Here is a 21,951-nt window from a genome sequence, read left to right on the forward strand (position 1 = left end):
CCGCCAAGGCTTCACGCTCTGCCCGCTCCGCCAAGGCTTCACGCTCTGCCCGCTCCGCCAAGGCTTCACGCTCTGCCCGCTCCGCCAAGGCTTCACGCTCTGCCCGCTCCGCCAAGGCTTCACGCTCTGCCCGCTCAGCCAAGGCTTCACGCTCTGCCCGCATCGCCTGTGCTCCCTGCTCTGCCAGCACCGCCAGTGCTCCCTGCTCTGCCAGCACCGCCAGGGTTCCCTGCTATATCTGCTCCGCCAGGACTCCTTGCTCTACCTGCTCCGCCAAGGTTCCTTGCTCTGCCTGTTCCGCCAAGACTCCTTGCTCTGTCTGCTCCGCCAAGGTCCCTTGCTCTGTCTGCCCCGCCAAGACTCCCTGCTCTGCCTGCACCGCCTAGGTTCCCTGTCATCTCTGTCTTGGCGTCTGGGGCCGTTCCAGAAGTCTCTGTCTGCCCAGGAACTGCCACGAAAGTCGTTCCTGAAGTTCTCGTCTGCCTGGTCACGGCTATGGAGGCCACGTTCTCCCATGAACTCTCTACTTCTCTCCTTGCTCTGTCTGCCTCCTCTATCTCTGTTCTCCCCAGGTCCCAGTCCATAATGCGGCCTCCTGTTCCGCCCTGGAGGGCTTCTACGCCTCCTGTTCCGCCCTGGAGGGCCCCTGCGCCTCCTGTTCTGCCCTGGAGGGCTCCTGCGCCTCCTGTTCCGCCCTGGAGGGCTCCTGCGCCTCCTGATTCGCCCTGGAGGGCTCCTGCGCCTCCTGCTCCGCCCTGGAGGGCTCCTGCGCCTCCTGTTCTGCCCTGGAGGGCTCCTGCGCCTCCTGTTCCGCCCTGGAGGGCTCCTGCGCCTCCTGATTCGCCCTGGAGGGCTCCTGCGCCTCCTGCTCCGCCCTGGAGGGCTCCTGCGCCTTCTGCTCCGCCCTGGAGGGTTCCTGCGCCTCCTGCTCCGCCCTGGAGGGCTCCTGCGCCTCCTGCTCTGCCCTGGAGGGCCGCTCCGCCTCCTGCTCCGCCCTGGAGGGTTCCTAAACCCCTTGCTCCGCCTTCGGCTCCGCCCTGGAGGGCTTCTACGCTTCCTGCTCTGCCCCGGAGGGTCGCTAAGCCTCCTGCTCCGCCCTGGAGGGCTCCTAAGACTCTTGCTCCACCTCAAAGGACTGCTCTGCCTCCAGCCCTGCCCTGGAGGGCTCCTGAATCTCCTGCCCTGCTCTGGAGGGCCTTTGCCCAACCTGTTCTGCCTCAGTCTCCTGGCCCCCCCACCGCTCCCCTGGACTGTTTCCTCCTGTTGTTTTTTGGAGCGTCTGGAAGCCGCTCCTTGGGGGGGGGCTATGTCACGCCAGGCCAGCAGAGGGAGCCCTTACCCCCACTGACTGTTGCTGCTCCCTCTGCTGCCTCTATGGTTACTTCCTGTTTATCAGACATAAAAGCCAGCTCATCACACACACACATCGCGAAGTATTGTTTTGCTCCAGCGGACTCTACCAAGCGTTTTCCTTTGCTCTCAGGTTTCCTAGTCTCCTTGTTGTTCCCTAGCCATAGTTCTGTTTTTGTTTTCCCAGTCTTAGTCTTAGTTTTCTAGTTTCTTGTTTTCATTTCATTGTTTCATTTGGACTGCCCACTTGGATTTTGACCCACGCTTGTTTATTGGATTACGCTATTGGATTGTCTTCGCTGTTCATGTTTGCTGGTGTTTTCGACCCTGTCTGTCTGACTACGATCTGCTTAATAAAGCCTTGCATTTGGATCCTCACTCTTGGTCGTCCCGTTTGTGACAGCTACATTTTTTAGAATGTCTATTTTATCATTGTCCTGATTAATCTGAAAGTTTTGAGGAGGTATATTCAAAATGCTGCTAACTAAAATATTAATAAGATAGAATAGAGACATAATTTTTTTTGTTTCCCAAATAATTTAGAGCCTAGTCAACAAAAAACTAGTGGTCTTTAAAGAAATAACACTTTTAATTTTTAAAATGATTTTTTCGGGTTAATTCAAGATTGCTGGGACATGTTTTTCCCTAGTCATCTCAATGCCACCTGAATTCACCCCCATCAAATATGATTTAAACGTTATCAAACGTCCCTGAAAAACCTAACCATTTTTTTTTTTTATTTGGTCAACTGGTTAGCTTGTTTACCTTTTGATAAACTGTATCACAAGGTAAATTGTCTTGTAATGAGGGGCAATTAATAACATTTGCTATATTTCTCACAGACACATGTCTAACTGGTGCCCAAAGTTTATCCACCTGGCAGCCATGTTTTTTAAGAGATGCAAATGTCGTTATAGCCTCTTGTGGCACTTTGGACCAAGACGGTGCATGCCGATTTCCACGTAGTTAGAATAAACGGTATTGTAGTTATGACCGCTTTTAATGTTTTTTCGTCTTTTGACTTTTCTGACTTTTCAATTCAAGTGACCTCAGATTCCTCTCCTACATATCCATTGTGAGTTTGGCAAAGGTATCTCATTCTGTTTAAAAGTTATAACCATTTTAGTAAAGATGGCCCTGCTCCTTTCAAACGTTTTGGCATCCCTTTGCGAAAGTGTCGAAAGTACAACTTTTTTTTTTTTTTTTTTTTGATAATTATTGATATTCACTTTCCAGAGAATTTTCCTGCGCTAGTTTGGTCCCTATCTGGCATAAAACTAGTGACTAGTTTGCAAAAGTATGTTTTCATAGCTGAAAATGGCTATAATGGCTATAACGTGACGGACGAATCTGAAGCATGTATTTTGTAACACTTGAGAAAATGACTGCCTCACTTAGAAATAAAATGATTTTGAAATGCTTTTTTCATTTTGGGCAGTTGAATTTGAAACATCAAACAATGCATATAATCAGGGTGCAGATAAATTAGATGTTTAGGGACTTTCATTTAAGATGGCAAATAGGGATGCACCGAATGTTCGGCAACCAAAATTTTTCGGCTGAAAATATGCGAAAATGCCTGGCTCACACTACTGAATTTTTAGCTTGATTTTGCCCCAATTTTCCTCGATCGGTCCCAATGTTCGGTGCAGATTATCTGGTAAAGTGAGGCATTCAAACACCAAATCTTGCACTTCCCAATCTGCTTGCACACAAATCGGTGTGGCCCCAATCATATCAAACATGTTTGATATTTAGGATTTAAATAAAATAAAATTTCAGGGAAGATAATCTGCAAAAATCGGATAAAAATGTTTCTTTTCGATTCATCCCTAATGGTAAAAAAAAGGGAGTATACAGTTAAGTATATGTATTTCTAACGTAGATTTGTTATTGTAAAGTGTTACCCCTCACTCAAATGAAGTATAGTTCTTTCAGATACTATACTGTTACAATAGCTTGATTCTTGGCAAATTTCTTAACAGGTTTTGGTTTGTTCAACAGTAAGTTTGTTTTAGGTACACTGAAAGCATCTGTCATTTTCTCAAAGCTAAATTTTTATATAATAGAACAATTTATCAGCATGTGCTGACGTAAGCGTTTGCATGTATTTATAATGGGTATGAGGTGCAGGGTAGGTGCATAACCGGACTGTGTGAACAGAGACTGTCCAGTGTTGTAAAGTTCTCTCATCATGGGTTGGCACTTACGCTTGCTTCTTTCTTTGCTTGTGGTGTTTGCTGCTGAAGGTAAGTCATATATTTAATGCTCCAGTCGCTATGCTGAATAACTACTGTTTATTTATGTGTAGAAACAGTTTTGTTCACTCAAAAGTTAGATTTAATTGATTTTGTCACCCTTACTTTCATTTCAACCCAACACAACTTTTTTCTACATGAATGAATCTTGTCTACAGGGCTCTTTTCTTTCATAATAGGGTAAAAGAAAATATTTAAAAAGCACCATAAAACTATAGTAAAAGTTTTTAATGTGACTTCCAACTGAAGCTTTACAAAAGCTTTGTTTGAGTAACAAACCTAAATGTATTTGTTATTTACTTAAAATATTGCTCCACGCCATCTCAGGTTTGACATAAATGACAAAATGCAAGAACCTACAACATTTCATGTTCATTGACACCAAATATGCTAATGCCCAAATTTTATGTTTGTGTTTATATATTTATTTCAGGTACGTCAAATAGGTTAACGCTGTTTAGTATTGAAATGTTCTGGGTTTTGTTTTCTCTCATTTTCTATCAGCCACCACCACAAAGCACATGAGGGACTTCATCAGAGCTGTGGAGAGTATCGAAGCTGCGAATCCAGGACTTCAGATGATTGACATGGTGAAAGGTCTACGTAAGGTTGCTGGCTTTGAAACAGAGCTCACCAGGCGTTATCTCGGCGACCTCAGTGATGCACAAACCCTTGTGGCAGATCCATCAGTCACTTCCTACATAAGCGAGGTCATTAATCACAGCCTTTCTCAGGTGGGTAAAGAGGAAGGTGTGGTTCTCACCATAGATGGTTCAAATGTGGCGTTGGCCCCAATGCTCCTCGGTCTTCAGGCTGGGCTGCAGTCCAACATCAAAAGCCTTTACCCTTTAACTCTGACCGACAACCTGGTTGCCTCATTTCTACATCATGCCCACAATGAGCAATCCAGCATTGCTTGTGGCACCAGAGGTTTCTGGGATAGCATTTCGTCCCCAATGGTCTACACTCTCGAGGATTTGCCCTCATTGGCCACAGACGCCATAATAATCGGTGGTATGGATGGGTTCATTCTCGGGTCAGAAGTTGCTTCATCTAACGTTCGTGAGCAATCACTGAGTGACTTGTTGAAGAGTTACTACAGCCACCAGCCTGACGCCACAGGGTTGGACGCATCTCCTCGTCTGATCAGTCAAAACCGAAGGAAGAACTTCAAGCAGCTCATCAGCTTCTCTTTGCTGAAAAGCCAAGTGGTCCAGGCTCTGACTGTTCGCCGCAATTTGAATGAGTCTGAGAGGCAGAAGCTGGATGATGTTGTGAACTACGGGTTTGACCAATTTGTCCATGTGTATGCGAGTAATGAAACATTTATTTATTAATTTATTAAGTAATCTACTTTATTTATGACAGACTTGCAATCTGTCAGTCGCAAAACTGTGTTCTTACGTTGCTTTTTTCCATCCAAAGCTTGTCCCAGCATCAAAACGAGGTCTCAGTGGGGCGCTGCATCTTTTATTGGTTCACCCTCCTATCTGTCTCTTCCTGTGCCATACCTTTTCATCCACCACACATATTCACCCTCCAGGCCTTGCACCACCTTTGATCAATGTGCCAGTGACATGCGCTCCATGCAGAAATACCACCAGCAAACCAATGGATGGTCTGACATTGGATACAGGTTAGAAAACTCATAACTGGCATGAAAATAATTTGTATAGACAACATTCTGTACCATAAATTCTTTGAACTTTGTTTCATGTGTGGTACAGAATCATTGCAATTTAATTTCTAAAAACTATCGTTTGTCCCCCTGTAGTTTTGTTGCAGGTTCTGATGGAAACATGTACGAAGGCCGCGGTTGGAATTGGGTTGGTGCTCACACTTCTGGGTACAACTCCAAAGGCTATGGGGTCTGCTTCATTGGAGATTATACCTCCACTCTCCCCATCTCGAGTGCAATAAGCATGGTGCGGTACGACTTCACAAGCTGCGCTGTATCCGGAGGCCGACTGGCTTCTTATTACAACTTATACGGACACAGGCAAGCCAGTTCCACAGAATGCCCAGGAAACTCCCTCTACCGTGAAATCCAGAACTGGGCTAACTGGGAGGTAAAAAGATAATTAATTATTATTGGGATTTATTGTATATTTATGATGTTCTGACTTCTCCAAATGCATTGTGGTAACAGTTCACACCATAACTGTGTGTCTGTGTGTTTCTCTGCTTTTCTCTACAGAGTTATTTGCCTTGATGACTGTGGCATCAACAATGGACAACTAATTGTGTCTCTGGAAAAACAGTACATGTATTACATGTACCCATCATAATAAAAGCATTATAAATTCCTTCAGTCAAAGTAATGTTGATTGTATGTGTGTGTGTGTGTGTGTGTGTGTGTGTGTGTGTGTGTGTGTGTGTGTGTGTGTGTGTGTGTGTGTGTGTGTGTGTGTGTGTGTTATACTATTTTTTGCAATTAATGCAGTATTTGAGTGAAAAGGGAACAAAAGTACTTCCACTGATTGGAGGCAGATTTGTGCCATGCACCTGGTGGATAGACAAAAGGAAAAAACTTGTCAAAGTGGCTTGAACACAATAATTTTAGATTAGTCCAGTACAGTAACATAAAATTTTTAAGCAAAGCCACTGGAAGGCAAGCCTGCAACCTTTAGACAAAAAAGCGTTATGGCTAATGCTAATTCTGCTGCTTTCGCGGTACACAGGAAAGGAGACCAGAGTCTGTTGTGTTTTGAATGGATATCAATGGAGAAGAGGCTTGACTACACTGAAAAAACAGCTTTTTTGAGAAAAACAGGTTATTATTTAATGAATCAACAGCTTATGGGCTAATCTTTCAACGTTCTACACTAAACAATAGTTTTGGATTTAACTATTTTTAGAGTTTACATCGAAAAAAAATTGGTTTTATAAGAGAAGTCACTGACTTTTTGCGACAGGGATTCAGCTTACTTCTCACTCATTCATATGGTATCCCTAAACAGCGAAGTACAACCAGAGATGATCTTATTATTGGGTGATGAGAGGGTCTGTATTACTTACTATTGAAGAAAGCGTAATGGTCAACTTGTATCATGTGTCCCTTAATAACCAATCACATTACAGCCTTGACGTCACTGAATTTCAGTCATAGGTGTGCAACATTCAATCATTGTTTACGGATATCATAGGAATGAATGAGAAGTGCTGTAAACTGAATCCAACTTGTTGCAAAACAGTCTGTGACTTTTCTTATAAAACAAGATTTTTTAGGTTAATCCAAAAGTATTGTATAGCGTAAACACGGCTTGAAATTGTTTTACTTGGTAGCAATGAAATAATAAAAAATAAATAAATAGATTTAGGAGCACCCAATGAATATTAAGGTGCACCACAACTGCCAATTGAGCAGAACAGCTAGCACTTGTCCCAGCATTTCTTCTTTAGCAATGCATTGATCTTGATTCTTCACGGCCGATTCTGATGGCAGATGTTTTACATGCAAATGGGCTGATTCTGAAAGGTTTTAAAATATTTATTTTATGCCTTAAGCAGAGAAAAAAAAAAAATGAAAATACAGGTATGTGCCAAAAAATTAGAATATCGAGGGAAAGTCCATTTATTTCAATAATTTGTTTCAAATAGTGAAACTTGTATGTTATATTACACTGTAAAAAAAAAAAGCCGTAAAATTTACGGGAAAACCCTGGCAGCTGTGGTTACCAGAGTTTTTCTGTAAAAAATACGGTAGCAATGTTTTACATTTTACGGTTTTCACTTAAATATACAGGTAAATACCGTAATTTCAGATTTTTTTTAAACTGATATAATGGTGATTTACCAACCTTTTGAAGTACTGAAATCTTTTTTGTAACTTTGCAATACACTGATAACCACCAAAAGCAGGTGGTGATGACACCATCACATGATCAACCAAACCCCATCACAAGGAGGTTTTAAATAATAACATATATAGAAGGTGCACCGTGTCATTCACGCCAACTGTAAACACCATCATGGTAACACACATAAAACTGATTTAATGCAAAAAACATTAATTTAACAGCATTAGATGTAACATATAACCCTAATGTACAAAACTGCCAAGAAAAATCTAAGAAGAAAAAGTTATTTCCACAAAAAACATCAAATAAAAAAAAATGAAACACATGGAATTCTGGGAATGTCAGTTTACGGTTATTCACTGTAAATTTTACGTTCTTTTTCACTTCAAAAAACGGTATACTGCCGTAAAATGACATGCAATGTCCAACACAGGTTTTCACCGTATATAGAAGGGGAACTTACCGTTAACCATATCACAGGTTTTTACCGTAGCATTTTTACAGTTTTTTACCGTTAAATTCACAGTCATTTTTTACAGTGTAGTTCATTACACACAAAGTGAAATATTTCAAGTGTTTATTTGTTTCAATTTTGATGATTATGGATTAAAGAAAAAAAACAAATCCAGTGTTTAGAATATTTGTGACCAATAAAAAAAGCATCTTAAACACGTGTTGGCCTTCTGAAAAGTGTGTTAATGTACAGTATTATGTCCTCAGTACTTTGTTGGGCCTCGTTTTGCACTAGTTCCAGCATCAAGGCGGCGTGGCATGGAGGCAATCAGCCTTTGACACAGTTGAGGTGTTATGGTAGCCCAGGTTGCTTTGATATTGGCCTTCAGCTCGTCTGCATTTCAGGGTCCCTGTTCCCTCATCTTCCTTTTGACAATACCCCATTGATTTTCAATGGGGTTTAAGTCAGATGAGTTTGCCGGCCAATCAAGTACAGTTATTCCATGGCTAAACCAGGTACTGGTAGTTTTGGCTTTGTGGGCAGGTGCCAAATCCTGCTGGAAAATAAAATCATCATCTCCAAAAAGCTTGTTGGCAGCAGGAAGCATGAAGTGCTCTAAAATTTCCTGGTAGACAGCTGCCTTGACTGTGGACTTGATAAAAGACAATGGACCCACACCAGCAGATGACATGGCTCCCCAAACCATCACTGACTGTGGAAACTTCACACTGGACTTTAAGCAGCTTGACTTTTGTGCCTCTCCGGTCTTCCTCCAAACTCTAGGACCTTGATTTCCAAATGAAATACAAAATTAGCTTTCATCTGAAAACAGGACTTGGGACCACTGGGCAACAGATCAGTACTTTTTCTCCTTAGCCCAGCACAGACGCTCCTGGCGTTGTTTTGGTTCAGGAGTGGCTTGACGCATGGAATTCTCTCATTTTTTGGCACATACCTGTATGAGTACATGAACACGATTCTCTTATTTTCTCTATTACAGTTAGAGCTATTTAAATTAGAGGCAACCTACAATCTACACAGTAGAAATAAAAAAAAAAAAAACGAAATAATTATTTCTTAGTCATATTAAGTGCAAAAAATAAATGCAGCCATACATTTTTTTTATAAAAATCCAGAATACATTCAAGAAGTCTTCTTGAAGACAAAACATAACGTATAGTTTGCCGCTGTGAATGGTTGAATGACAAAATAATGTGCTTTATAGTAATAAGGCTCATTAAAACTTCAATAAGCCAGCTTAAGTCTCACGACTGAATAATTTCAGTGCTTATACTCACCACAACGGGGGAATCACGTCGCTCCTTCTGCTCTCCTTCGCATCCGCAATTTGAATCCAATATCAACGTTTTTTCTCAGGCGCACATCGAGCATGCTTATTTACTTTCTGGCTTACTTTATTCAATTATAATTTATTTGTTTAATATAATTAATTTTCATGAATTATCATAATGGTGGTATGCCAAGCTAACATGGGATGTGTTTTTCTGTCCAGTGAGCATAAAATTATGTCGTTTTGACATTACTGAATATTTACTAGGCCTACTACACTAAAATATTGTGCCATGATAGAGGAGTTGGGCTTCTTAGTGCACAGAATAATATATTGGGACATCCACAAGCACAACACTAGGTCTATATCAAATAGGTAATTAATTAACATGGAAGTTATGGAAGAAAATATTCAGATAAAAATTGTAACTATGCACAGAGCTGATTACATGAAAAAAATTGCAATTGTAATTGTAATACAATCAGACTACTTTTTGATTAGGCCTACTTTTAGATTACTTTTGACCACTAGCATAGCCAGAAAAGAGACTCTAGGACCACATTTATTGTCAGATTTGTACAAAAAAAAAAAAAAAAAACTGACTGCGTATTACTAACGTTACAGAAAAGACTTGGCTGATATGTAAAACGATACTCAGGCTCGCCACATAACCATAAAACTATATAAAACATAACTATAGGCCTACATTACACCAACAACATAGTCATAATACAGTACCTTTAATAGTGTCTGTTAGCTGCTTAAAGACCAAGGTGGCATAACATTATATGATTTAAAGAATGCATTTTGCGTTTCATATTAGATTTAGTTTTTATCCGTGAAACAATTTATGATATGTAGGTTATACAAAAACAGAAAAAAATCAGAACAGGGACAAACACTTTTTTCACATCACTATACACATACTCTGTTGTATTTGTAAATATTTAAAATTATATTAGCTAGATTTGCTGATTATATTCTTACAATGTAAAAATAAGGCATGTTATATCTGATCAAAATATTGTACTTGAACCTTATCATTTTTGTAAAAAGGAACTTTGCTTTCGACCAAAATTATTCAAGGAAAATTAGACTTTTACCAGTTTGCCTTAAATTGACTAGATGACCTTGACTAGATTCATTTGTAATGTGATGTGTAATAATAATAGTAATAATAAAAACAATAGACATGATTTTTTATAGGGAGTTTATTATAGATGTATTATGAATGACACATGTAATACATGTACTGTTTTCCAGAAACACAATTAGTTGTCCATTATTGATGCCACAGTCATCAAGGCAAATAACTCTGTAGAGAAAAGCAGAGAAACACACAGACACACAGTTATGGTGTGAACTGTTACCGCAATGCATTTGGAGAAGTCAGAACATCATAAATATACAATAAATCCCAATAATTAATTATCTTTTTACCTCCCAGTTAGCCCAGTTCTGGATTTCACGGTAGAGGGAGTTTCCTGGGCATTCTGTGGAACTGGCTTGCCTGTGTCCGTATAAGTTGTAATAAGAAGCCAGTCCACCATTGCCTATAGCGCAGCTTGTGAAGTCGTACCGCACCATGCTTATTGCACTCGAGATGGGGAGAGTGGAGGTATAATCTCCAATGAAGCAGACCCCATAGCCTTTGGAGTTGTACCCAGAAGTGTGAGCACCAACCCAATTCCAACCGCGGCCTTCGTACATGTTTCCATCAGAACCTGCAACAAAACTACAGGGGGACAAACGATAGTTTTTAGAAATTAAATTGCAATGATTCTGTACCACAAATGAAACAAAGTTCAAAGGATTTATGGTACAGAATGTTGTCTATACAAATTATTTTCATGCCAGTTATGAGTTTTCTAACCTGTATCCAATGTCAGACCATCCATTGGTTTGCTGGTGGTATTTCTGCATGGAGCGCATGTCACTGGCACATTGATCAAAGGTGGTGCAAGGCCTGGAGGGTGAATATGTGTGGTGGATGAAAAGGTATGGCACAGGAAGAGACAGATAGGAGGGTGAACCAATAAAAGATGCAGCGCCCCACTGAGACCTCGTTTTGATGCTGGGACAAGCTTTGGAAGGAAAAAAACTATGTAAGAACACAGTTTTGCTACTGACAGATTGCAAGTCTGTCATAAATAAAGTAGATTACTTAATAAATAAATAAATGTTTAATTACTCGCATACACATGGACAAATTGGTCAAACCCGCGGTTCACAACATCATCCAGCTTCTGCCTCTCAGACTCATTCAAATTGCGGCGAACAGTCAGAGCCTGGACCACTTGGCTTTTCAGCAAAGAGAAGCTGATGAGCTGCTTGAAGTTCTTCCTTCGGTTTTGACTGATCAGACGAGGAGATGCGTTTAACCCTGTGGCGTCAGGCTGGTGGCTGTAGTAACTCTTCAACAAGTCACTCAGTGATTGCTCACGAACGTTAGATGAGGCAACTTCTGACCCGAGAATGAACCCGTCCATACCACCGATTATTATGGCGTCTGTGGCCAATGAGGGCAAATCCTCGAGAGTGTAGACCATTGGGGATGAAATGCTATCCCAGAAACCTCTGGTACCACAAGCAATGCTGGATTGCTCATGGTGGGCATTATGTAGAAATGAGGCAACCAGGTTGTCGGTCAGAGTTAAAGGGTAAAGGCTTTTGATGTTGGACTGCAGCCCAGCCTGAAGACCGAGGAGCATTGGGGCCAACGCCACATTTGAACCATCTATGGTGAGAACCACACCTTCCTCCTTACCCACCTGAGAAAGGCTGTGATTAATGACTTCGCTTATGTAGGAAGTGACTGATGGATCTGCCACAAGGGTTTGTGCATCACTGAGGTCGCCGAGATAACGCCTGGTGAGCTCTGTTTCAACACCAGCAACCTTACGTAGACCTTTCACCACTTCGACCATCTGAAGTCCTGGATTCGCAGCTTCGATACTCTCCACAGCTCTGATGAAGTCCCTCATGTGCTTTGTGGTGGTGGCTGATAGAAAACGAGAGAAAACAAAACCCAGAAAATTTAAATACTAACAATGTCAACCTTTCTGACATATCTGTAAATGTATATAAAAACGCAAACATAAAATTTGTGCATTGGCATATTTGGTGTCAATGAACATGAAATGTTGTAGGTTCTTGGGTTTTGTCATTGACATTAAACCTGGGATGATCCAGAGCTTCAGCAGATTTGGAAGTCACATAATAAACAATACACCAGTTATTATTCAGCATGGCGACTAGAACATTGAATTACCTTACCTTCGGCAGCAAACACCACAAGCAAAGAAAGAAGCAAACGCAAGTGCCAACCCATGATGAGCACTGGACAGTCTCTGTTCGCACAGTCCGGTTATGCACCTACCCTGCACCTCATATGCATTATATAAAGACATTGCTTACGTCAGCACATGCTGATAAACTGTGTTCGATTATATTAGGATTTAGCTTTGGGAAAGTGGCAGATGCTTCCAGTCTCCCTCAAATAAACTAACAGCTGAACAAACCAAAACCCAAAAACAAAACATGTCTGAAATCTTAATTTCTTAAAGGTACAGTATATGATTTTTTTTTGAGTGGACCATAAAACATTGGCAGATATTTAGGAAGCACAGTTATAAACTGCATTTTTTATTATTTTATAATGTTCTCTGAGGTTCACTTACACTGTTAGTCTGATTGAGAATGTCCACTGCTATGATTGGCTAACAGTTTCACTTATTAAAATAACGGATGGATGCTGCTGTGAGGTACTCTGAAAACAACAAGGGTCATTTGGGTTAAAAACATATAAATACATCAATACTCAGTATATATCAAACTCAAACTTACGTGTTGCAACATTACTATTGGATCAACTCTAGTCAGCCTTAGCACTGCATCATCTTTTACTTTAGGCGCAACACAACTATACAAATATATAAAGGTGCTTTACAATGCCATTGAAGAACCTTTTAATGTCTAAATGGTTCCATAAAGCAGTGTTTCTCAACTCCAGTCCTCGGGACCCACTGCTCTGCACATTTTGTATGTCTTCCTCATTTAAGGCACCTGATTTTGATCATCAGCTCATTAGTAGAAAGATTCATGAACTGAACTGAGTGTGTCAGACTCAGAAACATACAAAATGTGCAGAGCAGTGGGTCCCGAGGACTGGAGTTGAGAAACACTGCCATAAAGAACCTTTAACATCTTAAGAAACTTTCTGTTTCACCAAAGGTTCTTTGTGGCAAAGGAAGGTTCTTCAAATTATAAAAAGGTAAGAAAGAGATGGTTCTTTAAAAAAAAACTTCGACTGAATCGTTCTTTGTGGAACCCAAAAATGGTTCTTCTATGGCAGGGATCATCAAATCTGGACCTCGAGATCCATTTTCCTGCAGAGTTTAGCTCTTACCCTAATCAAACACACCTGAGCATGCTAATCAAGGTCTTCAGGATCATTAGAGAATAACAGGTAGGTGAGTGTGATCAGGGTTGGAGCTAAACTCTGCAGCGCATTGGACCTCCAGGGTAAGATTTGGGGAACCCTGTTCTATGGCATCGCTATGAAGAGCCTTTTAAAACACCTTTATTTTTTACGAGCGTAGCCAACAGAACCCATTATAATCAGTGATTCTGTCTACACTGGATGTGGCACAGATTGACAAAACTAATCTCGATGTTTCTGATGTACTCCAAGCATTCTGCTTCTGACCTGAAAGAGAAATGGAATTGCGACATGACACAACAGCACTCACGTCCAATAAAGAAAGAAATTCAGATACTGTTTTTCACAACTTACATCTTGTAATGACATCTGTTTGGTTCTGTTGATGTAGTCATCCTGTGTTTACATCACTGCAGTATTTCCTCTCTCCTACTATATGCGGTATCGGTGGGCAGGGCTAAACAGGCGGTCTTTCGCCTCATTATTACATCATAAAGTGGCACATTCCAAAATGAGTCGTTCTCTGAGCTTAGTTTTATTAAAAGCTATTTTTAAACTAACCAGAGAGTTTTGAGTATTTTTGTTTTCATAGTACATTGACTTGTTACATGTCAAAAGATCAAGGGAAATTTGACTTCTCAGTTCATAACCCCTAAGTTCACATGCTTGTTTCCTCGAAAAACAATGCTAAATCCAGTTATTTTACTTTGAAAATGTGCATTCTGTGTCGGAATGCCTGTTTTTGCTTTGATCGGTGTAATTCCGCCCACTGCCACTTTAACCAAAAGTATTTTGAACATACTGGACCTTTAATGGACATCACCAAAAAGTGTATTGTACTGGAAGGGTGAGAATTTACTTTTAAGACTTAAAACTGGAAAAAGCTTCCACTGTTTATGTAAAATCTCTAAACCATTAGCGCTTCTTGTGAGTGGAAACCGTTAATAGATAAAGGCTCTATTTTGGTCTTACTTTATATCGAAGCAGCCCTTGATATGTAATTTACTTTGTGATACAGTTTATCACAAGGTAATTTACCTTGTGATATGTTTTATCAAAAAGTAAACAACCTAACAGCTCACCAAACAGAAAAATGGTTATGATATTCATGGAAATTTGATAAAGTTTAAAGTGAATTCAGATAAATTGAGGAAACTTTTGGCATTGAGATGCCTGGGGGGGGAAAAAAAAAAGTCCCAACTATCCTGAATTAACCCTGAAATATATGTTTTTAAATTCCCAAAAGTGTTTTATTTCTTATGGGTTTAAAGACCACTGGTCTTTTAAGTTATTATGGGATGAAAACTATATACTATTTATATTATGCACTATGTATATTATATTCTATATCCTAATCAGCTGCATGTTAAACATATTGCAACTGATTCTTTAAAACTTACAGATGAAACAGGACAATAATAAAACACTAGGTTCAAAAAAGCATATCGTTGCGGTTTCACTTAAAATGATGGTTCTGTGCTTTGAATGTAATATTTTAAGTGATCATGTAAAAGTGTTTTTAAAAAACTGATATTTGCGCAGGTGTTTTTAAGCTTCTGAATCTTGGAACTCACAACCATGTTTTTTTTTAATATAAGAATTAAACTTAATTTTAAAATCCACAAAATATATATATTTTTTTATTTCATGTGAAGTTTTACATTGTGGCTTTGCATTTGTACGGTTGTTCAGGTGTAAAGAGGAAGAGTAAACATTTAGAACTTTGACCCTAAACAGAAGATAACTTACAATAACAACCTGGCATATTATACAAAATGTACATATTCATAATATAACACAAGAGTGATAGAGTAAAGTTCATGGTATATGAGTATGCAAGAGCACACATTGCCAAACGGAACTCTGAATATTCAGAGTTAAGTTTCTTTTTCTCTTTTCAAAAGTTTATCACTTTATCAATTCCTTTTCTAGTTTTTCTTTCTCTCTTGAACAGAGAGGGAATTCCAATAAGACCTCAACGATCCATTCCACTGTCCTCCTGGGGTTGCCCTTGGAAACAAGCCGCTCGTAAACGTTCGCAAAATTCCAGCTCCTCCTGCAGGTAAGAAAATAATCAAACATTTAAGTCACCATGAAAACATTACTTACAACTCATTATACTGGCAAAATCTGACATGTCAACCAGAGTATTCAACGAGTGAATGGAGAAAAATGCTTAAAGTCATTCTTCTAACATTCTTCTCCAGTGTCATTTAAGTATTATTTATTAAAAAAAATTACAGTATTTCATTTATATTTTGACATTTTTAGATTTATTTTTTCTTTTTTTACACATATATATATTAATTTAACTTTAGTTTATTTTTCCTAGTTCAGTTTATCAATTTTATCACCTTATGTTACTTCTTTTGATGCTTGAATGTGAGTGAAGAACAAAGTAAAGGAAACAGAAACAGAAAATAATTTACCAGGCTCTCCTCTTGGCCCCTTAGGTCCTTCACTCGCTGGTTGAGCAGTTCCTCCAAGCCAAGCGATGGTTCTCTGCAATCGTTCACACCACGGGGACAGTCCTCAACCAAACTACAAACACACATGATAAAAAAAAAAAAAGTCAGAAACCAGGTCTCAAACTCCAAAGGCTGACGTAATTCCAACAGCATACTGCAGGTTTGTTTTCATCATACAACAATGGTACTAACCAGCAGAGGGCGCCAAGCACATGTTCATGTACAGAGGAATGAGGGGAGCGAAGAACTGACACCAACTGCTGAACCATCCCCATAGACAACACTGTATCTGAAAAGTAAAGTAGAAGTGAACACACGAAACACTAGCCTATATTTCCATCCAAAGTTGCGAATTACATTTATGTGCAAAATTGGAAAATCGCTTAAAGCATTTGCAAATAAAGCACTCAGAGCAAGCAGACGAAACACAATAAATGTGGTCACTGCTTTCAGAGGTGGATGGACTTTGAAGACAGACTTTGCTCAAGCATAACTTTTTAGATGCTGTCTAACGAGATCGGTCCACTGGTTAGTCAAGTTTAAGCAGTCACATGACTTTTGATGCGCATGCAAATATGTCTTCTATTATTTACATTAACTTTTTTTTTTTTTTACACAAGTCAAAAACCACCTCAATCAACCTCAATTTTTTTTTTCTGAATTAAGTGTGTGTTTTCTTCAAAATTGTACGTATCTATCACTTGTTTCTAATGTGATACTTTTTAAACTGCACATAAAAACAGGGTGATGGAAACATAGCTAGTCATAAACTTGGACTCTTGCTGGTCTAACAGAATGTGTTCAGAATCAGCATTACCTTTGTGTTCTGGATGACTGGTCAGGAGGTTTACCAAAAGGAAAGCTGATTTAGTTCTCAGTTTCTCACTGTCTGACTGCATGCCCCTCATCAGCACTGAAAAGCCATCATGTGACAGGAAGTCCCGAAGACCTGCTTCCTGTTCTCGGACTAAACCTGCAAAAGACAAGATTAGAAGATGCTTCATTTAAAGAGAAGACTTGCTACTGGAAGCCTTTCAACTTAAAACAACTAAAAATAACTTGAAGGAAGAAACGTTTTCCATGAGTTTTGTTTTTTAAAAGATTTTTTCACTCCAGAATAAACATTTCCTGATCATTTACTCACCTCCATATCATCCAAGATGTTCATGTCTTCCTTTCTTCAGTCGAAAAGAAAAAGTTTTTGTAGGGTTTTTCTCCATATAATGGACTTCAATGGGAGCTAACGGGTTGAAGGTCCAAATTGCAGTTTCAATGCAGCTTCAAAGAGCTCTACACGATCCCAGCTGAGGAATAAGGGTATTTTTAACCACAAATACTCATTTTGCATTACCTCAACTTCACGCATTATGTAGTCACATTGAAAAGATCATGCATGACGTAGGTGGAAATACTTACCCAGTATTTACAAAGTGAATGTGCAAAGAAAGTCAAACACCCTTTTAAAAAATAGGTAAAAACGATGTTGGACGATTTGAAGTTGGAGGGAAAAATGAGATGAGAATTTTTCGCCCTACCGTATCTTTTTGAACCGGAGTACACAGACAAAAACTAACCACATGTGACCTTTCCAACGTGATTACATAAAGAATGAAATTGTGGATGCAGAGCTAGTGCAAGACGAGCATTTGTAGTTTAAAAAAAAAAAAAAAGTAATTTTTTTTTTTTTTAACTACCAATCATTTCGCTGGATAAGACTCTTATTCCTCGGCTGGGATCGTGTAGAGCCATTTGAAGCTGCATTGAAACCGCAATTTAGACCTTCAATCTGTTGAGCACCATTGAAGTCCATTATATGGAGAAAAATCATGGAATGTTTTCTTCAAAAACCTTCATTTCTTTTTGACTGAAGAAAGAAAGGCATGAACATCTTGGATGACATAGGGATGAGTAATGTTTTAAGGGATTTATTTTTAAGTGAACTAGTCCTCTAAACCAAACTCAAAAGTATTTTAAAATAAACTCATCTGTCAATTGCTAGAAGACCTCTTGTCTGCAAAAACCATGAAAAAAAAAAAGAGAACATGACCTAGTGTACATTAAACTGAGCTGATTTATTTCATTAATAACTGCTTGGATCATTTTATATTTGTACACATAGGAAAACAACTTTTTTTTTTAAATCCTGAAAAATGTGCATATGCACATAAATTTGTTCTTGTACCTGCATTTGTATGCAAATGAACCTTGCATCTTGAGCTAATAAGCAGCTTTTTTTTTTCATTTTAAATATATTTTACACTGCAAAAATTGCTTTACTTACTTAGATTTTTTGTCTTGTTTAGAGCCAAAATATATTCTTATATAAAAATTCTTAAATCAAGAAGGATTTTCTAGACAAGTAAAAATTATTTTCTTGTTTTCAGAAAAAAATGAGTTAAAATTAAGTGCATTTTTGCTTAAAACGAGCTAAATAATAATGGGGTAAGAAAAATAAGCTTTAGTACAAAAGTTAGTGGTCAATCATAATGTGGTCATGAAAAGGTTCATATCTGCCCAGGTAAAAAAAAAAAAAGTGCACTAAAATGACCTGCACCTGATCATTCCTTGACTTGACCAACAACACACACACATACCTCAAGGCAATAATGTTTTGTTAAAATTACCACACTCAAAATCAATTTAAGTGTTAGTGCTAATAATGCATTCATATTAAGTGTAATTAAGTTCAACTTTTGAGAAAATGTACTTCTACTACAATACATTACTAATTTTTTTTTTTTTTTTATATATTAACTTATTTTAAACTTAGGATTAGGATGTAAACAGTCTACTAAAAATCAACTAATGTTTAAAGCATTTAAACTAAAGCACACTTTCGAAAAACACACTAATAAAACTCTTTTGTATGTTTTTTCTGTAGTATACTTTATTTTAGTTCACCAAGTATTACTGGTGTTTAGTATACTTTTTTTCAAGTGTACTAAAGTCCTACTGAAGTATAAACATACTTTTAATTAGTATATTTATAGTGTATAACCATCACACTTTTATTTAACACAACAAAAATAACAATGTACTAAAAATGTATTTGCGGGTATTTTCATTGCATTTAAGTATTTTTTTTTTTTCACCTGGGTGGTCACATGCTTAGTAAAAATCCTGATGCCCAGTGTAAAATCTTGGTCAGTATCAATCAAGACGTTTACTTTCCTGCACATTTATACTTACAGGACACTGCGTAGAGTGCTTTAACTCTAACTGTGCTGTTTGCATCATGATCTGTGAGTTGCAGGAGTTTCTGCAGCGCTCCCTGGTTGAGCAGGTAGAACTGCACCTCTGGCATATTCTGGGCACAGCTGGCAATGAGCTGAGCCGACCTCCATCGAATCCCAGCTTCCGAGTGACAGAGACACCGTGACATACACAAATCCAGACCGCCCAGCTTCATCAGATCTGCAAAAGTGATACACGTGTTACATGACGGCAACACAAGAAGACAACAAGAAGGTTTAAAGACATACTGCAAACACATACACACCTCTGGCATTGTCCAAGTTCTCGCAGAGCTCAGAAAGCATTTCCAGCGCTTCCTCTCGCTCATCCTCCTCTTCCTCCTCATCTCCGTCACTCTCTCTTTCCCTGCATCCATCTCTACTCAGCACTTCCAAACACTGTTTCATCTGCTCAACCTCATCCATCTGTCCTTTACACACTTCCGCAAGAGCTCCTCTCAGAAACTCCATCCTCTAGAAACAGAGAGAGAGAAAGTGGCTTACTAATAGTTGACACTCTCAACATTACAGAATACACTTTGAGACACATTTCAGAGATTGCATAAGGGTTGGTGCTGCTGTTTAGAAGAAGCATTACAAGTTTTTCCAACCTCTTGGGTCATGGGTTCTTGTGGAGCTGGACCTTCAGAAGCAGAACCGGCCTCCACAGCCATCTGAAGCACACCTTGCAAATTACGTGGGTGGTGCCTGTTGCCTCTGCCTTCTGCCATCTAAGGAGAAAAAGATGCATCACAGTTAGTCCGTAAACGCTGTTTAAATAAGCCTTATTAATAAATTCATTATTAAACATTTGTTAAGACAAATGAGACACAAAATCACGTGTTATTTATAAATTAGTAGCACTAAATATTTGTTTGGTTGACTCTTGTGGTAACTGCTACAGTCATGTTGAAAACTGTTTATTTTTTTTTATTTTTTTACATATTTAATTAATTTATTTCACGTACAGATATATTATCACAGATGATTTTGGCATTTTTTCTATTTTACTTACAGATACACTACCAGTCAAAAGTTTTTGGACAGTAAGATTTTTAATGTTTTTAAAAGAAGTGTCTTCTGCTCACCAAGCCTGCATTTATTTGATTCAAAGTACAGCAAAAACAATACATTTTTAAATATTTTTACAATTTAAAATAACTTTTCTATTTGAATATATTTTAAATTTTTAATTTATTCCTGTTATTTCAAAGCTGAATTTCACATGATCCTTCAAAAATCATTTTAATATTCTGATTTGCTGCTCAAGAAACATTTATTATTATTATTATTATTAATATTTAAAACAGTTGAGTAAATTTCTGCAGGATTCTTTGATGAACAGAAAGATCCAAAGATCAGCATTTATCTGAAATTAAAAGCTTTAGTAACATTATACAGTATACCATTTAAAAGCTTGGAGCCAGTATAATTTTTTTACTTTTTTTTTTTTGCAAAGAAATTATAGAAATTGACACTTTTATTAAACAAGGATGCTTTAAATGGATCAAAATGATGATAAAGACATTTATAACCTTACAAAAGATTTCTATTTCATATACATGCTGTTCTTGAACTTTCTATTCATAAAAAAAAAACTGAAAAAAATCTACTCAGTTGTTTTTAATATAATAATAATAATAATAATAATGTTTTTTGAGCAGCAAATCAAAATATTAGAATGATTTCTGAAGGATCATGTGACTGGAGTAATAATGCTAAACATTTAGCTTTGAAATCACATGAATAAATTACATTTTAAAACATATTCAAATAGAAAACAGTAATTTTAAATATTTAAATACTTCTTATAATATTAAATATTTCAAAATTAGACTGTTTTTGCTGTACTTTGCATCAAATAAATGCAGGCTCGGTGAGAAGAGACTACATTAATTAACTCTCTTAAAAAATGTACTGTTCACAAACTTTTGACTGGTAGTGTATATACATACATATTTCTTATATTTAATTTACAGTTACATTTTCACTGAATCATATTCTAGTCCAGGTTCAAAATAAAGATAATCCCGTTAAACACGGACTTACCTTTAAAAATTGCTGTGTACCAAAATTTAGTAGTAATATATGTTATTTCGCCGTGTGTCAAAAAGTTTCCCAGCAGTAGTGATAATAACGCGCATGAGTTCCGCTCCCACAATTATAAACACAGCATTGCTGCTCCAGAAGCTTCCAGATCTTGCTGCACAGCGGCGTGTGCGAAATGCGTCGACGCATAAAGACGTCATCAACTTTACCGTAATGATTTTGGATCATCAAAACCATTTGTGTATTTTGAAATGTCTATTTTGGTTAATTTAAAGCCTGTTTGATATGTTTTTGTTTTTTGTTTTTCCAAAAAAAAAATATATAATAATAATCAAAACTAATGGAAAAAAACGGAATATCAATAAATATTAACATTACAGGAGGTTCTCCACATAAATCCGCATAGAGGTAATTGTTTGGTGCTAAACGCTTTTCATTTTATAAATGTACGATGGTTTTCTTTAAACAGTTTAGTTTACACAAAATATTAATATCTCTACAAACAAACAACAATGGTTATAATTACAGTCGCAATATTTACACTAGCTGCCAGAAGGGAAAAAGAAAATGTTTTTAGTTCTTTTTTTTAAGATCATTTATAATTATA

At 38.1% G+C, this 21,951-nt stretch overlaps 3 protein-coding genes across 3 annotated transcripts; 1 reads left to right on the forward strand and 2 right to left on the reverse strand.

The window, feature by feature from the left end:
* The first annotated feature begins 3,487 nt into the window (after positions 1-3,487).
* On the forward strand, positions 3,488-5,919 carry LOC141332410 (N-acetylmuramoyl-L-alanine amidase-like). Its single transcript, XM_073837551.1, has 5 exons — positions 3,488-3,599; positions 4,113-4,922; positions 5,034-5,244; positions 5,383-5,677; positions 5,806-5,919. The coding sequence occupies exons 1-5, from the start codon at positions 3,545-3,547 to the stop codon at positions 5,818-5,820; spliced, it is 1,386 nt and encodes a 461-aa protein (XP_073693652.1). The 5' UTR covers positions 3,488-3,544; the 3' UTR covers positions 5,821-5,919.
* Positions 5,920-10,346: 4,427 nt separating this feature from the next.
* LOC141332398 (N-acetylmuramoyl-L-alanine amidase-like) lies at positions 10,347-12,564 on the reverse strand. The gene is made up of 5 exons (XM_073837541.1): positions 12,430-12,564; positions 11,345-12,154; positions 11,027-11,237; positions 10,594-10,888; positions 10,347-10,468 (listed from the first exon to the last, which is right to left on the reverse strand). Exons 1-5 carry the CDS (start codon positions 12,482-12,484, stop codon positions 10,454-10,456), a joined length of 1,386 nt encoding a protein of 461 aa, XP_073693642.1. The 5' UTR covers positions 12,485-12,564; the 3' UTR covers positions 10,347-10,453.
* Positions 12,565-15,221: 2,657 nt separating this feature from the next.
* On the reverse strand, positions 15,222-21,493 carry hspbp1 (HSPA (heat shock 70kDa) binding protein, cytoplasmic cochaperone 1). Its single transcript, XM_073849024.1, has 8 exons — positions 21,345-21,493; positions 19,907-20,026; positions 19,562-19,769; positions 19,252-19,476; positions 16,880-17,035; positions 16,255-16,351; positions 16,024-16,135; positions 15,222-15,650 (listed from the first exon to the last, which is right to left on the reverse strand). The coding sequence occupies exons 2-8, from the start codon at positions 20,024-20,026 to the stop codon at positions 15,570-15,572; spliced, it is 999 nt and encodes a 332-aa protein (XP_073705125.1). The 5' UTR covers positions 21,345-21,493; the 3' UTR covers positions 15,222-15,569.
* Positions 21,494-21,951: the final 458 nt, after the last annotated feature.

This window comes from Garra rufa, chromosome 1 (assembly GCF_049309525.1).
Source record: "Garra rufa chromosome 1, GarRuf1.0, whole genome shotgun sequence".
Classification (NCBI taxonomy): domain Eukaryota; kingdom Metazoa; phylum Chordata; class Actinopteri; order Cypriniformes; family Cyprinidae; genus Garra; species Garra rufa.